The 18,581-nt window shown below is 46.9% G+C and overlaps 1 protein-coding gene and 2 long non-coding RNA genes across 4 annotated transcripts; 2 read left to right on the top strand and 1 right to left on the bottom strand.

Moving 5' to 3' along the window:
• Nucleotides 1-1,428: 1,428 nt before the first annotated feature.
• On the bottom strand, nucleotides 1,429-4,595 carry LOC120748862 (uncharacterized). Its single transcript, XR_005699438.1, has 3 exons — nucleotides 4,235-4,595; nucleotides 2,201-3,506; nucleotides 1,429-1,797 (listed from the first exon to the last, which is right to left on the bottom strand). It is a non-coding gene; the product is annotated as an uncharacterized LOC120748862 (long non-coding RNA).
• A 314-nt stretch (nucleotides 4,596-4,909) lies between these two features.
• Nucleotides 4,910-6,403, top strand: CHST7 (carbohydrate sulfotransferase 7). The gene has a single exon (XM_040055746.1). It carries the CDS (start codon nucleotides 5,009-5,011, stop codon nucleotides 6,401-6,403), a length of 1,395 nt encoding a protein of 464 aa, XP_039911680.1. The 5' UTR covers nucleotides 4,910-5,008.
• Nucleotides 6,404-14,633: 8,230 nt separating this feature from the next.
• On the top strand, nucleotides 14,634-17,644 carry LOC120748435 (uncharacterized). Of its 2 annotated transcripts, none has more exons than XR_005699358.2 (4): nucleotides 14,634-14,746; nucleotides 15,919-16,022; nucleotides 16,994-17,191; nucleotides 17,289-17,644. It is a non-coding gene; the product is annotated as an uncharacterized LOC120748435 (long non-coding RNA). The 2 variants fall into 2 exon arrangements; XR_005699357.2 differs by having other exon boundaries at nucleotides 16,991-17,191.
• The last annotated feature ends 937 nt before the right edge of the window (nucleotides 17,645-18,581 follow it).

Genomic DNA, 18,581 nt, shown 5'->3' with positions numbered 1-18,581 from the left:
TTGTAACTGCAATCAGGTCTGAACAGACCAAATACCCTCAGTCACTCGTCATACAGCATCCCCTCAAGGCCCTTCACCATCTTTGTTGCCCTCCTTTGGACACTCTCTAATAGTTTTGTATTTTCCTTATATTGCAGCATCCAAAACTGCACACAATATTCAAGGTGAGGCTGCCCCAGTGCAGAGCAGAGCAGAGCAGGACAATCCCCTCCCTTGCCCGGTTGGTGATGCTGTGCCTGGTGTGCCCCAGGACAGGGCTGGCTCTCCTGGCTGCCAGGGCACACTGGTGACTCATGTTCAACTTGATCAGGACCCCCATGTCCCTTTACATGGTGCTGCTTTCCAGCATCTCATTTCCCAGTCCGTCCATGCGTTCTGCCCCATCCCAGGTGCGGAATCCGGCTCTTTCCTTTCTTGAACTTCATACAGTTGGTGATTGCCCAACCCTCTGATTTGTTGAAGTCTCTCTGCAGGGCCTCCCTGCCTTTGAGGGAGGCAACAGCTCCTTCCAGTTTTGTATTGTCTGCAAAGCTGCTTAGTATCCCTCCCAGTCCTGCATCCAAGCCCTTTATGACGATGTGTAAGAGCACAAGAACTATGATAGAGCCCTGTGGAGCCCCACTAGTGACAGGTCACCAGTCTGATGTCTGTATTCACTGTAATCCTTTATGTCTGACCTGTGAGCCAGTTGCTCACCCATCCTATGATGTGTTTATCCAGCTGTGTGCTGGACGTTTTGTCCAGAAGGATACTGTAAGAAACAGTATCGAAAGCTTTACTGAAATCAAGCCCCTGATCACCTGGGTGGGTTACTTTGTCATAAAAGGAAATCAGGTTTGATAAGCAGGACTTTCCTCTCATGAAGCCATGCTGGCTGTGACCAGTAACTGTACACCTGGCTTCTCTCAAATCAGCCCACAGAGAAACTGAGAGGTCTGGACTTGTGCCAGCGTAATGATCTGGAGTACACAAGACCAAGGTAGTTAAGAATGCTACAGTTTTCCTGCATCATTTCCTTGCCTGTGTAGATGCTCAAGATTCACATCAGGTGTACATGCAGAAAGATGAACTGCTACCTTCTGAATGTGGCTTTGTGTCTGAAGCCACTTCCACCCAACTGCTTACCAACCCCAGATTAGAAGTCTTCTCTGCTTTTGTCTTACTTTCCACTTTCTTCAGATCCTCTGAATTTCCATCGAGTCTCTCAGAATTTCCGTGACATTTTTGACCTTTTGCAGGTCCTCAATCTCTGTTCCATTTTTGGGGAAAATGACACTGCAAAAAGTCCCTTCTGCAGCAGCCATCCCGCCTGGACCAGCTTGTCCTTCCCACTATTCTCAACGCGTCCCTTCTAAAATGTGAGCTACTAAATCTGGTTCCATATGTGAAACATGTGGTATTGCACATGTTGGAACATCTGATGACAAAGTAACTTCAAAAATAAGGACATTTGTCCTAGCTTGTCGGCTTCTGGAAGGTTTTTAAGCTGCTACTAACCACAGACTTCCTCTTGGCTGAAGCCTGTGAGTGACAACATGTGCAAGCAGAGAGCTCATTAACAGTCAGGATGTTTGAGGGCGGTGCTCTGTGTGGAAAGCATGTTTAATTTTATCAGCAAATCAAGCTATTTTTACTCACAAAGTACTCTGTGAAAATGACAAGAGCATGGGAGAGCTGAAAGATTGTGAGATTTAGAGGCAACTATTTCTATTTTGAAGCCTCTGCTGAGAAGATAAAAATTATTGAGGCTCAAATGCTGCATTCCAGCATTTACTGTCTCTCTTGACAGTAGAAGCACTGTGGGAGACAGAAGAGAAAAAATTAAGTTAGAGAGATAATACACAGGAAGCCAATGTTATGTTATATTAAAAACAGCCAGTACTTACAGTGACAAGCTTGGAAACTAGAAAGGAAATACTGCAATACTAAAGTATGCAGAACATGTTATGCTTATATTCTTTACCCCCCCCCCCCCCTCCTTTACAAAATAATATTAAGCACAGAATTATCACCAAAAAATGGCAAGAGATAGATGCCAAATGGGCAGACTACTTCACGGATCAGTGAAGAAGAACCTGGCTGTCTCCCTTGGGTACAGAACTGTTCTGATCTTAGAAGCAGATGCAGATCATTTGTATATGTGAATGGTGTCTTTATGGTTTATAGAAAAAGCCTAAATAAGGAAAATCATCTCTCTTACCTGTGCTGAAGAGAGAACACAGTACAGAACCGAAAATCAAGAAAAGAGAAAGCTGATCTCTTCCCAGTCTATTCAGACCAGCAGTCCACTCCCCAGTGCTCAAATTAGGTACTTCTTGTGAAGTAGGCACTTTCTTCAGGAAGGCTGGAGCTCAAGCATTACAAGTCTAGCTCAGGCACCTGCTGGGTGGCAAAATAAATACTGGCTTTGCTGGAATCTCCCTGTGCAAAAAAAAGCTCTAACCCAAACAACTGAAGTAAACACTTACAGCCTAATCCTCTTGCAGTAGAGGAACTGTTGTGAAGGTGCAGAAGAAAACAAAACACTTACTGTCATTCTTTTTTGATCTGATAATCTTTTAACAACTATGGGTTTATCTTTACTAAAACATGTAGCTTGTGGTAAAGCTATTTGTATATTTCATTTTTTCTAGAACAATTGCCACAGAAGTTTGTAGCTCCATTGTCTGAAAAAAGATCAGCATAAGGTGTACATAGTTTTATTTCTATGGCTTTGCATTTTTCTGACGGGTTGTCTTACTCTGTGAGACGCTTGATTCTTTGTGAGGCAGCTTTACTTCAGTTAGGCAGGTTTAAGACCTTGATTTTAGTTCTTAGGCCTAAGTATGTGTCATAGAAACCCATACAATAGCTTAAAGTAACATGTCTTGCAGCATGGCTCATTGGCCATCAGTGGTGCTGATGCTACTGCCAACCCAGTATTTTGTCTTACAAAGGGGAAATTCTGGCATCTCAGAGTTCTCCATTCTCATCAGCACTTCTGAGGATCCCAGCTTGGTAAATCTATCCAAATTACTACTTTGCATGATGCCACACAAGTCAGCTACGCTGGAGACTCTCAAAATACTAAATATGCATGGGTTTTGGATGGTGAAGGGGGCAAGACTGTAACCTGATTTTGGCAAGTGTGTTTTTATTCTGTCATCCTCCTTTAGTTGTTTGAGAGTCTGGGTGAAATCCTCGTATTGAATCAGAGGTGAAACTCACACCGTTAAGTGTGAGGTGCTGGTGTACTTTGGTGTTTAAAGATCACAAACAGTGAAATATATGTTGAGGCAGAATTTCCTTTCCAATGCTATAATTTTGACATTCTTCTGCTAAGGAGCTCACAAATCTTATTTGGCACCATCTACTCAGCATGCTATAAAGGGCAGGAAGCCCAGTCTTTAACACTTATTAACATGGGGCAAGTAAAGCATTAGCAGGCAAACTACTGGCTCACCACCTGGACAGAAGAGAAGCATGCTTTTTCTCCCTCGCATTGATTTCTGGTCCTTGTGTTTTGCCTGATAAATCAAAAATTAGATTATTATTTAATAACTAGGTATTCATAATATGTCCAGCATCTTCAGGCTGTGTATCTATATGTCTGTACTACAGATGAAGCGTTTTTAGAACCCATGAAACTACTGGCTTGTTTCTGCTGTCTGTTGCATGTGGTGTCATTGACAAAGGCTGTGTCGTGTGTCTAACCACAGGTGCTTATATACCATAAAGACTCTTCTGGGAGCCAAAGCATCATACACTGAGGGCAAGAACTGTGTTATCCTCTCTGAATTTCACCCTGCACACCATACTCAAATATTAGTAGTGTTTTACAGAGGATGCCACCTATTGCCTAGAGGTCAGCACTGTCAGCAGCTCTCACTACACCGTCAGCAGGACAGGGACCTCACTTTCCTGACAGCTGGATGCCTTAACCAGGAACAAGGGATCAATCTCCTTATGTGAGCATATTCCAAGGTCAGGCAAGGGCTGGAGATTCTGAGACTATACATTTTAATTCAAACACCTGAAGTCAACATCTTGTTGACTTTCCATCTCCCAGGAGATTTCAACTAATCTTAGACGTCTAAAAAACCAAAAATCTACGTTTGAACTTTATGCTCCTACTGTAGTTAATAAAGAGGGCTTTTAGGAAGACATCCACAATAGGTTGAATGTCCCTCTGTGGGTACCCATTTCTTCCTTACAGCTGCAAAGGGTGACCCGCTCAGACAGCTATGGAACTTACAGGTGTAGAAACTGGAGCAATGAGTCATGATCCACGATCGAGATGTCCGCATCCCATCAGCACACACACGTAGACGACAGCGTGGCTGAGAAACCCCGCAGCTGTGTCTACAGCGCCGAACTGCAGCATTTCTGAAACTCACTGCAGATTTTAATAGCTGTCGTCTACCCTAAAAATACATTTGCACCTCTTCTCCTTTCTGTAGCGTCTTGCGCGTTCTTTCTCCGGAGCTCCGGCGAATAGCAGGACCAACCACTCCTCCTCGGGACACGCTCGGTACCTGTCCTGCTAACACACCTCCCGCTCGGTGCGCCCCTTCCCGGGCGGGGGTGAGTCCCGCCGTGCCGAGCCCGCCCCTCCGGCCCTGCCCGGGGGGAGGGAGGGAGGGAGGGAGGGAGGGAGGGAGAGAGGGAGGGAGGGAGGCCGGGCGAGGGGCAGCTCGGAGCCCGGCGCAGCGGCACCGGGAGCAGCAGCAGCCCGCGCCCCGCCGGTGGCAGCGGCTTCTCGGGCGGCAGCGGGGGCAGGTGCGGGCGCTTCCGCGTCGCGCTGCGAGGAGGAGCAGGACGAGAAGGAGGAGACGGCGGCGAGAGCGGCGGGCGGCGCGGCCAGCGGCCCGGAGCCGGGCCGGCGTGCCCGTGGGCGTGCTCCCCGGCGGGGAGGACCGCCCGCCGCCCACATCCCCGCCGCCGCCGCCGCTAACTTTGCTTCTCCGCAAAGAGCCGCCCTCCGGCAAACAGAGGGTCGGCGGAGCCGGGGTCCGAGCCGGCCCCAGAGATGAAGGGCCGGCGACGGTGGCGAGGCGAACATCGCCGCTTCGCCGCGGTGCTGGTGCTGTACACGCTGCTGCTGCTCCTGCTGGTGCCCTACGCGCTGGACTACGGGGCCAGGCGCGGGCGAGCGGACGAGGAGCCGCTGCTGCGGCGCTGCCCAAGCCTGGAGGAGGCGCTGAGCGAGTGGGGCTGGGAGCAGCGGCCGCCGCTGGACGAGGAAGAGGAGGAAGATGAGGCGGGCACGGCCGGGGCGGCGGGTAACGGCAGCGCGGGGAAGCGGCACATCTACCTGCACGCTACCTGGCGAACGGGATCCTCTTTCCTCGGGGAGCTCTTCAACCAGCACCCCGACGTCTTCTACCTGTACGAGCCCATGTGGCACCTTTGGCAGGCGCTCTACCCGGGGGACGCGCTGAGCCTGCAGGGAGCCCTCCGCGACATGCTGCGCGCCCTCTTCCGCTGCGATTTCTCCGTCCTGCGCCTCTACACCGCCCCGTCCGGCCCCCGCGACCCGCTGGCCCCCGCCCCGCCCGCCGCCGACAACCTCACCACGGCCAGCATCTTCGGCTGGCGGACCAACAAGGTGATCTGCTCGCCGCCGCTCTGCCCCGCCGCCCCGCGGCCCCGCGACGAGATCGGCCTCGTCGACGGCGCCACCTGCGAGGAGACGTGTCCGCCCCGGGCGCTGCGGGAGCTGGAGGCCGAGTGCCGCAAGTACCCGGTGGTGGTCATCAAAGACGTGCGGCTGCTGGAGCTGGGCGCGCTGCTGCCGCTGCTGCGGGAGCCCGGCCTCAACCTGCGGGTGGTGCAGCTCTTCCGCGACCCCCGCGCCGTCCACAACTCCCGCCTGAAGGCGCGGCAGGCGCTGCTGCGGGAGAGCGTCCAGGTGCTGCGCAGCCGCCACCGCGCCGAGCCGCGGGGCCCGGCCCGCCACCAGCAGCAGCATCTGCTGCTGCCGCCCGGGATGCCGGGCGGCGGGCGGCCGCCGCAGCCGCAGCACCGCGCCGAGTTCTTCCTCGGCGGCGCGCTGGAGGTGATCTGCCAGTCTTGGCTCCGCGATCTCCTCCTGGCCCGGCGCGCCCCGGACTGGCTCCGCCGCCGCTACACGCAGCTCCGCTACGAGGACCTGGTGCGGGAGCCCCGCGCCGAGCTGCGCCGCCTGCTGCGCTTCGCCGGGCTGACGGTGCCGCCGGCCCTGGAGGACTTCGTGCTCAACATGACCCGCGGCGCCGCCTACTCCTCCGACCGGCCCTTCCTCATCTCCGCCCGCGACGCGCGGGAGGCCGTGCACGCCTGGCGGGAGCGCCTCAGCCGCCAGCAGGTGCGGCAGGTGGAGGCGGCGTGCGGAGAGGCCATGAGCATCCTCTCCTACCCCCTCAGCGCCGCCGACGCCCGGTAGCGCCCGAGCCCCACGTCCCGGGCGCGCCCGAGGGCGGACGGACGGACGGACGGACGGGCGCCGTCGGGCAGAGCTGGGCGCGGGGGTCACCGCTGGCATGGTAGGCGCTCGCTTGGCGGGCCGGGCGTTCCCTCGGAGGCAGCCCCGGCCGAGGGACGCCTGCCTCGCCTCGGGTACGGGCAGCGCTGCGGGGTCCAGGCCCCCCGTACCGCTGTGGCTTCACTGTGGCCGTGTTCCTTCTGGGCTGCGTGAAGAGGGCAGGGGGGATGTTCTGTTTACGAGAAGCGTTTGGTAAGAGGTGTCCTCGAAGTACAGCGTCACTCTTGGAGCCTTGTAGCGTGAAACCGTGATCGTGTGCAAAGCACAGGTATGCTACAAACAAACTGCATGAAAATTTAAAAATCCCGCAAGTCAAGACTCTCAGAAAGGAACTAGAGGGCCTGGAAGGTGCTCCTGTGAGAGTATGGCCCTTCTGGAGCTCCGAATCACACTGACCTCTGTCTTACTGCTACTGAAACACGGGAGGCTTCTGTGAAGTCGCTGCAGAGGTCAGCAGGGGCCTGGACAGCCAGGGGGGTGCCTGCTGCGGGGTAGGACTCAGCTCTCCTGCTCCAAACCTGCTCTGCAGGGATGGTCTCTGCCCCTGTTCATTGCTGGTGCTGTAGGGAGGGGGCTGAGGGAAGGGGAGCTGTGCCCAGCGTTCTGAGCAGCAGGGTAAGCGGTTGTGCAGAGAGGGTAAGCATTCGCCTGCTTATGTGTTTTGAAGATGTTTGTGGCAGAAATCTTTGCTTTTCTAAAGAAATCTGTAATTGTTTTGAAAGTAGGGGTTTGGGGTTTTTTAATATATGCGTATATTGATATAGTTTGGTGATACTCATGTGAGATATAGGTGACTAACGTTTCTTTGGAACACGTGTAAGGGCGAATGAAACTGGAAGGCAAATGCTCGACATTTCCGTTTTGTCTTCTCTGTCAGATGAGAGAATCACTTTTCTTCCCTTGCTTCCGGGCTGACACATTGTGCCACGCTCAGGATCCTCCTTGATCACATCCCTTCCAAACAACAACATCCTCTCAGCTGGCAACTCTGGACAAAAGCAAATGTTTCCTAAGAGGCTAAGACAAATTAATCATGAAGTTCCCAAATAAAATCTTACATTAAAAAATGGAAAAACAAACAAATGGAACAAACAAACAAAAAACCCCTGAAGTTTTATTTTGGATTTTAAAAATGACGTGTCCCTGCAGATATCCTGCAACTTGTGTGAGAAGAGAGTGTGCTTATCTGCAATTTAAGTGTATCTGCAATAAAAGGTGTATTTGTTTCTTAACTTCCTGATATGGGGATAGAAGGTTCAGTTGTAATTTAGGGATGCAGTTTCATAACTTCATGGAGACTACTTTGGAATCTGTTACAGTCTTTAAATGGCCCCACAGGAGTGTACAGGATTACAGGGGTGTTTACATGCAGTCCTCAAATACAAACCCAGAATATGAGTTTCAAATTGAGGATAATCTAGGATCAGGAAGAAAGAAGTATTTATATAAAGTGCTGAAAATAAAGGCAGTTCAAAGATGTTATGTTATCATGGAGGAGGTGTTTGAATTGCACTGTACATTTTTGTGCTCTGAGTGTTTAGCTGTACAGCATGTCACTAACTTGGGATGAATCTTCATTTATTTTAGCTCTTTTTTCCCCTTGATCTTCCCATCTGAGAATATGTTGGCACAAGAAGCAGGTTTCTTTCATTATCTGACAGGAAAATGTAGTCATAAAAGTGTTTTTTAACAAATGTATCCATTTTCCTGCAGCATACTTCATACAGTTTTGCAACCTTGGGCTTCTGCTTGAAGTAAGAATTACAGGGTCTCATTTTGTGCTGGAAAACCTTCTGTGTTATCTGAGGGATGTTTCTGCATTCTCTCACTGTGCCTGTGACACCAAAATTTGTCTCTGGATGTTCCAGTGGCATTTAATAATGGTATTTTTATCGATAGATAATACCTGTACAATGCCTTGATAACCTGCGTCAGGGAACCTATTTTGGAAGGCTTTTCTGGGACTACACCCAGCCTGGCTTGTACTGACAGGTTTGAAAAGAAATTAAGATTTTTGTGCATACCAAAAGATGACACGGTACTTATTTTCTTAAATCGGATGGGAGATGAAAGTCTATTATATCCTGTTGATTTGTTCTTAGCAAGTTGCAGTCACAGAATTGTGTGATGCAACAATTAAGCATTCTCCTCACCTTGACAGGGAATCTCGTCATGCTCTTTCAGCTGGTAAATATCTTCCATGAATCTTTCAAAATTCACACTTAATTTCACTTAAAATGATTCATTATGATGAGCAAAGAAGTGTTAACATCTAGCTTAACTTGATTCTTATAGCTGGGAGGAAATCGACGTATTGGAAATTATTTGGTATTTTCTGAAACTGCTCCCATGTTTGAGCTTCAGAGGTGGTAAAGGGCCTTGAGGGGAGGATGTGAGGAGCATCTGAGGTCACTTGGTCTGTTCAGCCTGCAGGAGACTGAGAGAAGACCTTATTGCAGCCCACAGCTTCCTCATGAGGGGGAGTGGAGGGGCAGGCACTGATCTCTTCTCTCTGGTGACCAGTGACAGGACTGAGGGAATGGCCTGAAGATGTGTCAGGGAAGGTTTAGGTTGGGTATTAGGAAAATGTTCCTCACCCAGAGGGTGGTTGGGTACTAGAACAGGCTTCCCAGGGAAGTGGTCACAGCACCAAGCCTGACAGAGCTCAAGGAGCATTTGGACAATGCTCCGGGCACATGATGTGACTGTTGGAGCTGTCCCATGGAGGGCCTGCAGCTGGACTTTGTTCATCCTTGTGGGTCTCTTCCAACTCAGGATATTCTATGATAGGTGCATTTTCTGTATCAATAAATATTTCTGTTAGCAAAAGTTGTTCACTAGCCTGGTTGCTCTCCATGAAGTGATTATTTTATTTTTTTTTATTTTTGTATAATGAGAAAAGGGCTCCATTGGGCAAAGTGTACAAAACATAGCAAGTGCAATTTTTGGGTTGTATTCAGTGCTCCTGAATTCATTAGAAAACTCATCTAAAAAATCCATAGGGACTATCTGAGGCTGAGAAAGGAGCAAGTAGGCCAGAGTGACATCTTAGAGCAGTAAATGGATGACAATTGCTTAATGACTGGGGATGTGACATGTGCGCTTCAGCCACTAGAAGGTGTTCTAAAATTCTCCCGGCCAAAGAGGACTACTAAGGCTCACCTACAAACCCAGCTCATTTTTCTCTTCAGGGTGTTTTGATGGCATTGGACAGCATCATTCAGGGTGCTTACAGCACATACTTGGTCTTGAAACTCAGGCCTTGAAGGAAAAGCAAATGTACTGTCAAATATCAGTGTTGGTATTTACCTGAAAAGACAGAAACAGGCCTGATTAGGACAACCAGCATGGATTTTCAGCGGCAGAGATCTTTGGAACCAACCAGAACTTGCTGAAAGCAGGACACCTATAGTTAGACTGCATTTTGAGAGCAGCTGGATGTTCATGGCTTGGGCGGTTTGAGGTGAAGTCGCAGTTCTACTGGATGGTGTAAAAAATTGAACCGTAACTGCTCGTTTAGTGCAGAACATGGCATGATAAGCAAGAGAATAGCAAACACATTTTTATAGCCAACTTGAACTTAGAATCAGAGTGCAGGACTCAGCCGTAAAGTTTCAGTATTTCAGACTGAGGTTCATGAAAATTACCTGCTTGTGCTATGTTGCATACAATGAATTAACAACTTTAATTTATTAAAAAGTCATAGTGGGAAATGGGTACGGAACTGACAAATGCTCACAGACATTTCTGTCATCTTTTTTTACTTCTGGTTGTCACTCGTCCAATTAAGGGACGTAGAAACTTGAGCACTGTAATTATTCATGAAAAGCTGGGATATTTCCATGCCATAATTGTTAACTGCTCTTTTACAACTTCATATCTGTATATAAGTTGTTTCTTTTGGGAGGTAAACTAATGACATACTTGTGGGAAATTATGGAAGTCCAGGGCCAAGAAATACTTATTTCTACTTCTTAGGATATTACTGCTGGAGTCCTTGTAGATTCTCACAGTATGTACTTGCCGGGACAATAGAAATAGTTTGGTATCAGTTGCAATATCTAACAGAAGTGTTAGAATGGTTGTGGAGTTACTTATTTAACAACTTAAGTATTGCATGAGTCATTTTAGCCTCCTCCTCCCCCATCAGTCTGGGCATCAAGAGAAGTCCTGAGTTCCTACATTGAGTTCTCAGTATCACCACTTTCAGTAACTCTCAATGATAAAAATACCGCAGAGTTTCTGGGTTTGTTATGGTAACGCAATTAAACAACTGAAAGCCTGAGAGCCAACAAGCCCGACAGCATGTTCTGTTCCTTTCTTGAACACAGAGAGCTGTCATTGAGATTCTCTGATGGTGCATGTCATTTCTCAGAGTCACCATGCAATCCTTGACACACTGGGACTACCTGGGATGTTGTTTTGTCTTTCCTATTTAACTTGACGTCACACCTACCACGATGGAGAATGACACGGGAGGAAAACGATTTGTCAAACTTTGCACTGGCAGTTTTCAACACCCCACTGACAGTGTGTGCGTGAACGGGAGGCCAGGTCTAGACTCTTCTTCTGGTGTGTTTCAAAGGGGTGAATGCTGGGTGCAAACACATTGAGGTGGGTTTCAGTGGTGAAGGGGCCTGCTGTTTGTTGGTGAGACGTATATCTGGCAGTCTCTGCGCTGAACAACAGGCCGCAAGCTGATATAAGTTTTAGGGCTTGCAGTCTGGATATTGAGTACTGTGAAATTCTTGCTTCCAGCACTGAGATGTTAAGCTCTGCTGCTAACCTGGAGCGCCTGCAGTGCCATTTGTCGTTGCTGTTAAGTGGGAGCCCAGTCCTTCCCTGGAGCTTCCAAACTTGTTGCCCTGTTTCTAAAGGTCCAACTTTGCCAAACTTCAACTGTATATAGATTGAAGCTTTTTGTTGTGGGCATAAGGTTTAAGTCTCTTGGAATTTCAGTCAAAACAGTTGCATATTCTTTTCAGCTTAGGATGTGGCGGTCTTTTGCCTGTGTTCAAATATGCTCAAAGATATTTCTTTGAAATCATTTGTCAATTCAGTGTTTTGGGACAGGAACTCCAGTTTGCATGGGGGAAATTACCTCTTTGTAGAGGATGTCCCCTGTGTTTTCATTCTTACCTCTGCTTTCTAATCTGATTTGGCCAAATGTATTAATGTTTGTATAAAATGGATAGCACGTGCTCAGTAAAAGTGGTTTTGGTATGTGTGTGTATCTTTATTTTATACCAAATAAAATCTGCATTGGTCTTACCTCCAATGAGCATATGCAAACCTCTTTCTTTCACATGGAAAACTCAATGTGGTACAGTGGGAATCAAAACGATGTAACTACGGCAGGGGCTGCATCACTGGGCTGAGCAGGGAGGAGTCTGCCATTCCTGGTTCCCACTGATGCCTTCTTCCCTATCCCCTCTTTCCCTGTTGTAGTTGTTCCTAAGAAAGACCCCCAAATCCAATGTTCAGCTTTCCAATGCTTAATAATGGGAAGGACTATAAGTGAGAGGGTGAAGACATTGATGAGAGATGTGGTAAACATGAGGGAATGGGGAAAGGAATTCACTTTTAGTTGAGGATAGTGGGATTTATTGGGCAAAGGACTCGGGTGTGAGATGAAAGAGGGACTGAGATTTGATGGGGAGAGGCAGGAAGTAGTGACTGCTTTAATTGGAGAAGCTGGCTAGGAGTGTGTGAGGGAAGGAAGGAACATGGAGAGAGCAAGCTAGAAGTAGGGACCAAGAACTGGGAATTCCCCGAGTGTATTTTTGGAGGAAATAGAGGGGCAAGGCTCAAGGCAGGAAGTGGGGGAAGATGGAGAGCAGGGTGAGTCTGATTGCAGGGGGAAACTGGTAACCTCAGCAGCAGCTCTTGCTGTGTCCCGGTTCAAATGGCTGTGCAGACAGCTGGCAGTGGACCAGCCCCTAGGTGGAGAGCTGGTCCACAGGGCAATGGTGACTTGTCTTCCCCTATACTTTTCCCAGCCCACATAAACACATTTCTCCTACATACTAGACTTCCTTTTTTTCCCCTCTGTATAAGGAATTTATTAAATCTCCCCCTGCTCTCCTAGCAGCATTGGAGTGGAGTGCATGGGAAGAAATGCTCTCCTGCAAAACTGAAGTTTTAAAGCTCGAATTTGTAAAAGTAAGGTCTTTGCCCACCTTATGCTACTGTTGGGCTCAGTCTGTACCTACAAGAGATGTTGTGAGAGCTGTCTCACCCAGCTGTCTTTGTCTGAGCTCCATTTGGGAGTGTCTTTGCAGTCACTTCTGCTGTGGGCATTAGCACCAGCCACCAGAGCAGAGGAGTCTGGGGGAGGTCCTTGTCCATGTGCATGGTTCAAGTGACAGATGTTTGTGCACTTTTTTAAAAGTCCCAGTTCTAGCGGTGACTCACGTGCATATCACTGACATCTATTGTTTTCAGTACAAGCTTTTTAAAAAATGCCAGGAAACCTCTTGTCTATGCACATTGTTACAGAGGCGTTCAATGTCTGTGCTGCGAAGTCAAGAACTGAAGGAGTCAGATTCAGTGTCTGCTGCCTCTCCTTTCATGCTCCTTATCAGTCACGTATCACAAGTGGTTGTTTTTTCTCCAGTGCAGCACTTGATCAACACTCAAGGTTAGACACACCTGGGGCAGGAATGGATCATGCAGCATGTCTGGCACCATGAGCCTGGTCTGTGCCAGGGGTTCGAAGGTGTGCGGGAATCTAGTAGGAGACTGAAGGAGGTAAAAACTGAAGGAGGGTGATGGAAGCAAAAACTGAAGGCAACTGATGGAGGCAGTATCTCATGGCTGAGGTATTTAAAAGCTCTCAGAGGAGCTGGACTCAGTCCCTGGTGCCACCATGTCTGTGAGATGTTAAACAAGTAAGTTAAATTTTCTGAAGAGGCCGAGTCCAAATCAAGCAGAAGCTGAATGACACCTTTGGTATGCTGGAGCTGGCTTTGCAGAACTGTTGTAGCAGCAGTCAGGGTTCAGGTGTGCCTGGTCAGGGGGCACTGGTCGCTCAAGAGGTGACTCTGAACCCCTGAATGAGGTAGCTGTGAAAAGGGCAAATGTACGGTGGTATTTAAGCATTCTTTGTCATAGGCACCCGAGCCCCAAGGGGGTGAATTAATATTTTTACTAGATACAGAGAAATGTCAGATGAAATAACTTTGTGGAGAAGACCAAGCTGTGTGGTTTATTTAGTCTCAAAGCCAAGGTTGAAAGAGGACAGCAGTGCACAGCAGCATGAAGAGCAGTGTGGAAGAGAGGTAATCAAGCTGTGAGCAATGCTGGCATAAGAACAGATTTTTACACATCAGCAATGAATCATTTCAACCTGGAAGCAGGTTTTTCTTTTTAACCATGAGAACAGCATGGCAGGAAGGGATGGAAGAGACAACTCATTCTAAAAGACTTATAATTTAGAAATAGAAAGGAACTGATATGGTAGTGTACCATGTTATGACTAGATATGAAGCTGGTGGTCCAGAAGCCCTGTGATCCATAGGAAGTACTGTATAGAGTGCTGAAGTCTTCTGAAAAATCATCTTTAATGCACAAAAAAGACAAGAAAGATGCTTTGTACATTTTGTTTGTGCTCTGTGAAAAGGAGGGAATGCTGACTTTCATGGAAATGTTGTTAACTCCAGACTCCAGTTTGTTCTGGAGTACTCTGCAATAGGTTAGTGTCTCATAACATTTCCTATGAGAAAATCATTATGCCTCTGCCAGTATTTGAATAAAATATATTGGAGTTGTGTAATAAATCAAGAGGAGCACAAACACCACACCATTAACTCAGTAGTTTTTGCCCTTTTTTTTCTTGAGATGAGAGGAGCTGAAGGGAAAGGAAAGGTGGGGTGTGTTTGTGTAAGCGAAGGCTGCATGGCTGTTCATTTGCCATGGGTAAAAATCCCAGCTGTGCCAGCAAGTGCAGGATGCAGGACCACCCAGCCCTAGCACTGACCTTGCTGTGGCTGAGCTGTCTTTAGTGCTTTGCCATACAGCTGTGAAATGATTGGTCCCTTGTTTATTTATGCACAGGCATGAAACAGGTTTCAGGTGGGCTCTGGATAGGATCTGAAGTGCAGCACTTGTTAAAATAATCAGAAAAGGCTGTGGGGGATCAATCCAACTACAGCAGAGGCCTCTCTGATGGAAGATTTAAAAACCTTTCCTTGGTTTTCACTGTTATTTCAGTTGCTGCTTGAACAGGGATGACTTGACTGAATTGTGAGTATTCACCCACCTCCCTTTTTTTTTTTTCCCTTTTTTTTATAAAACCTGTTTAAGAACATTTAGTGATACTTTACTCTTTCTCAAATAGATTTAGAGATGAGAGGGTGGAGGGTGGGACATTTGCTACCTATTCCAAACTGCTTTTAAAACCATTAAGTACAAAGATTTCATCTAGCAGTTGTTTAGTCCGTTATGTCTGTATGCACACTGTTAAAAACTGCTCTCCCTCATCTGTTTGAATCATTCTTGATTCGGTTTAAGCCTGTTACTTCTCTTACTGGATGCAGAAAGCAGCCTGCTACCATTGCTCTTTGCTAACTTATTCTTGTCACAAGCATGTAACTATAGAATTATTTTTTTACACAATATAAGAACCCTCCCCCAAACAGTCAGCTTTCAAGCTTATTAATTTCCAATTCAGGTCTCTGTTTTACAGTTTTTGTTTCAATACAGCACTTTGGTTTGTTCATCCTTGCATATTGATCAACCTCCATACTCAAGTCCCACTTCTGTCTTCATGCCCCCAAATCAGATAACCAGATAAATATTTCAGTCATTTATATAACATCAATATCTTGCATGAAAAGAGGTGTGCTTTTGCTCACCTGAAAATTTGTTTTGTCTGTTCACAAGGTTTTTAATGTCTAAAATGTGGAAATTGATAGAAAGCAGGCCCCAGCCTCAAGGTGCCGCAGCAAATGAGGAGTTGCTTTAGCATGAATTTATTTTTGCATCCTTAAATTGTAAATTGGAAACCATATCTTCCTATTGACTCTCTGTAAGTTCTTATTAAAATATTTGCTGGTTGACTCTTCTAAGATCTTATAATCAAAGCAGTTGCATCCAGTTTGGACGATAATAATATTAACTTCCTGATATTTCTGAAACTTTGTTCCTTAATAGGAAAAGGAGTTAAAATCTTGACAAGCAGTATAGGTTATGTGTAGCTGCCTTGTTCGTTCTGCCCTGGAAATTTGCCCTCCTGCTGTTTGTAGCTCTCTAGTGTCGGTTAACGTGTTGCCTGTAAATTGGTAATGCTACCCCTGAAGGAAGCAGCTACTCAGCAATCTTAAGACTGCATTAACTTGGCTTATGTCTAAACTGAGTTTCAGGTTGCTTGAAGCTGTCAAAGTGTGTCTGGTCATGCCTGTACTATGGCTTCACAGGTACCTGCCAGGAGGGATTCCTGAGATGCTGAGCTGCTGAGGGCTGGCCTTGGAGCACTCCTCTGTATGCAGAGAGTAAAACTCCTTTACTGGCTGCTGAGCAGGTGAGTGATGCCCCAGCCCTCACAGCAAAAATCACATCCTTCAGAATAGTTAGGCTGTGCCTTTAATAAACATTATTTTAAAAATCTTTACTATCGCATGAAAGAAAGGGTCCAGGGATAAGTGGGAGAGAAGTCTCTTGTGATCTGTTACAGAATAGCTAGAATAATTTTGAGCTAGGCATTTAATTAATAAAACTTTTTCATCTTCTAATGATGCTTTGATCTGGGGAATGCACAAGTAGTCTAGGACCCTACAGAATAATCCTGGGACTTATTTCTGAATGCCTGCAGGGCTTCATCACTGCTCTACCCATGAGAAGTTCACTCCAATATTGAGAAGTTTTAGACTAGTGACAGTAAAAAGCAGGCAGGGAAGGTGATAAACCAACTGTAAAACATCTAAACCAACTGTAGTATTAGACGTGTCTAACTGTAAGCAGTAATTTGAGTACCTGTAATATCATAAGTATAATTAATACAGAGTGATCTTTACATCCTTTGAAATCCTTTACATCCCGACTCCACAGTCAAGTTTTGGAATAACTGCTAAAAGATAATCAGGTTAATTTTTGTAACCAAGTGATTTCATATGAGCATAGTATTATTCTCCAAATAAAGTGTGAAATTCTACAAGAAAAATTGCACATCCATCTTTGCAGATTTTTTTGGCTAAAGGCCCAGTACGGACCACCTTTGTACTTTCATTTTTAGAAGCTTTTTGGATTTTTTTTTTTTTTTTTAACTTACTGCTGCCCTGCCCCACACAGATATAGCATCTGTACTGAAGCATGCAGCTATGGATAGCTTATAGTAACCTGAGGGTGGTTTGCATTTGACCATAGCATTGTAACAGTTAATTCCTTCCTAGTGAAGGGAAATCTGTGGAAATTTGCTGCAATTCCCTTCTCCTCCCCTTCTAAATACCAGTGTCCAGGGTAAACCACATCTTGCCCTGTTTGTTTTTCCAGTAGGGCTTTACCAACGTGGATGTTTCTTGTGCTTGAAGATACTTTCTCCCATGATCCATTAGATGAAAGTGCACTATGCACCTTGGGGTCCCCTCTCTTTCACTGCCTGAAGCTGCTCAACACTGCTGCCTCTCTGGGGTCTAACCCCAAATTCCTGCTGTTGGCTGAAAAGCCCAGCTGAGCTGGTTTTGGCTGGGGAAGGTAAGTTTTTTCAGAACAGCTAGTGTGGGGCTGTGTTTTGGATTTGTGCTGCAGACAGTGCCGATAACACCGGGGTATTTTCCTTATTCCTGAGCAGTGCTTGCAAGGAATCAAGGCCTTTTCTGCTCCTCACCCACCAGTGAAGAGACTGGGGGTGAACAAGGAGCTGGGAGGTGACACAGCCAGGGCAGCCAACCCCAGCTGCCCACAGAGGTGTCCCAGAAGATGTGGCCTAATGCTCAGCATATAAAGCTGGGGGCAGAAGAAGGAAACGGGAGACATTTGGAGTGATGGTATTTGTCTTCCCAAGTCACTGCTGTGTGCGATGGGGCCCTGCTCTCCTGGAGATGGCTGAACACCTGCCTGCCCATGGGAAACAGTGAATGAATTCCTTGGTCTGCTTTGCTTGTGTGCACAGCTTTTGCTTTTCCTATTAAACCGTCTCTATCTCAACCCACAAGTTTTCTCCCTTCTGTCCTTGCTATTCCCACCCCCATCCCACTGGTGGCGAGTGAGCAGGTGGCTCCGTGGCCTTTAGTTGCTGGCTGGGGTTAAACCACATCACTGGGATGCATACACACAGTTGAAATCCCACCCTGCAGTTAACCCAGCTGGTCTATCAAGGTCTCAGGACAGAGAGACTGGGTGCAGGCAGGTGGCTGGAGCTCACAGCCGCGTCCAGCCCCAAGCATCTGGTCCGGTGTCTGGGAGCTGCCTGCCTCCCGCACACTGAGGGCAGCGGGAAAGCTCTGCTTCCTACTGAGTGCAACTTGTGTTTGCTGTTTTAAAACCTACCACTGCTGTAATAGCTCAGAAACAATTTTCTGCATAGGATGACGAGTGTACAGAGAGGAGTGGGGCATAGCAAACCATGGAGAAACGCTTTCTCCGCATTGTAGTGTAAAAAGTAAAAGCACTGCTGAGCAGATGAGGCTGGCAGTTCTAGCAAGAGAGACAGGTGCATTTCTGTACTGCAATTGTTATAGAAAATTTCATGCTGTAAACCGATTTTCTCTCTATGGCTGTGGCATGTGTTTAATTACTCATCCTTTCTTGAACAAAAGGTGCTTTCAAGATAGCTGTACGTTTACCTCAGGTTATAATTCCTTTTTTCAGATTGTATGTAATAATTTACTATTTAAATTCGCTTGCTTGTCCCATAACAAGAGAGCAGACATGGTTTTGTTTGAGATTTTTAATAGGGATGGATTTGATAACTTTATTTCATTGATGAATGTCTTAGGACACATAGTGTATATAGAAATAACCACATTTTCAATTATTACCCTACACAAAAACCGAATGTAAGCTGTCACTTTTTATTCTTAAAATTCTTCAGAAAAAGAAAACATCTCCTACCTTCAAAACACAATGGCTTATTTTACTTTAA

The sequence above is a fragment of the Hirundo rustica genome, chromosome 2, assembly GCF_015227805.2.
Source record: "Hirundo rustica isolate bHirRus1 chromosome 2, bHirRus1.pri.v3, whole genome shotgun sequence".
NCBI classification, from domain to species: Eukaryota; Metazoa; Chordata; class Aves; order Passeriformes; family Hirundinidae; genus Hirundo; species Hirundo rustica.
The sequence above is the reverse complement of the archived record's forward strand: the minus strand, read 5'-3'. Positions and strand labels throughout refer to the sequence as shown.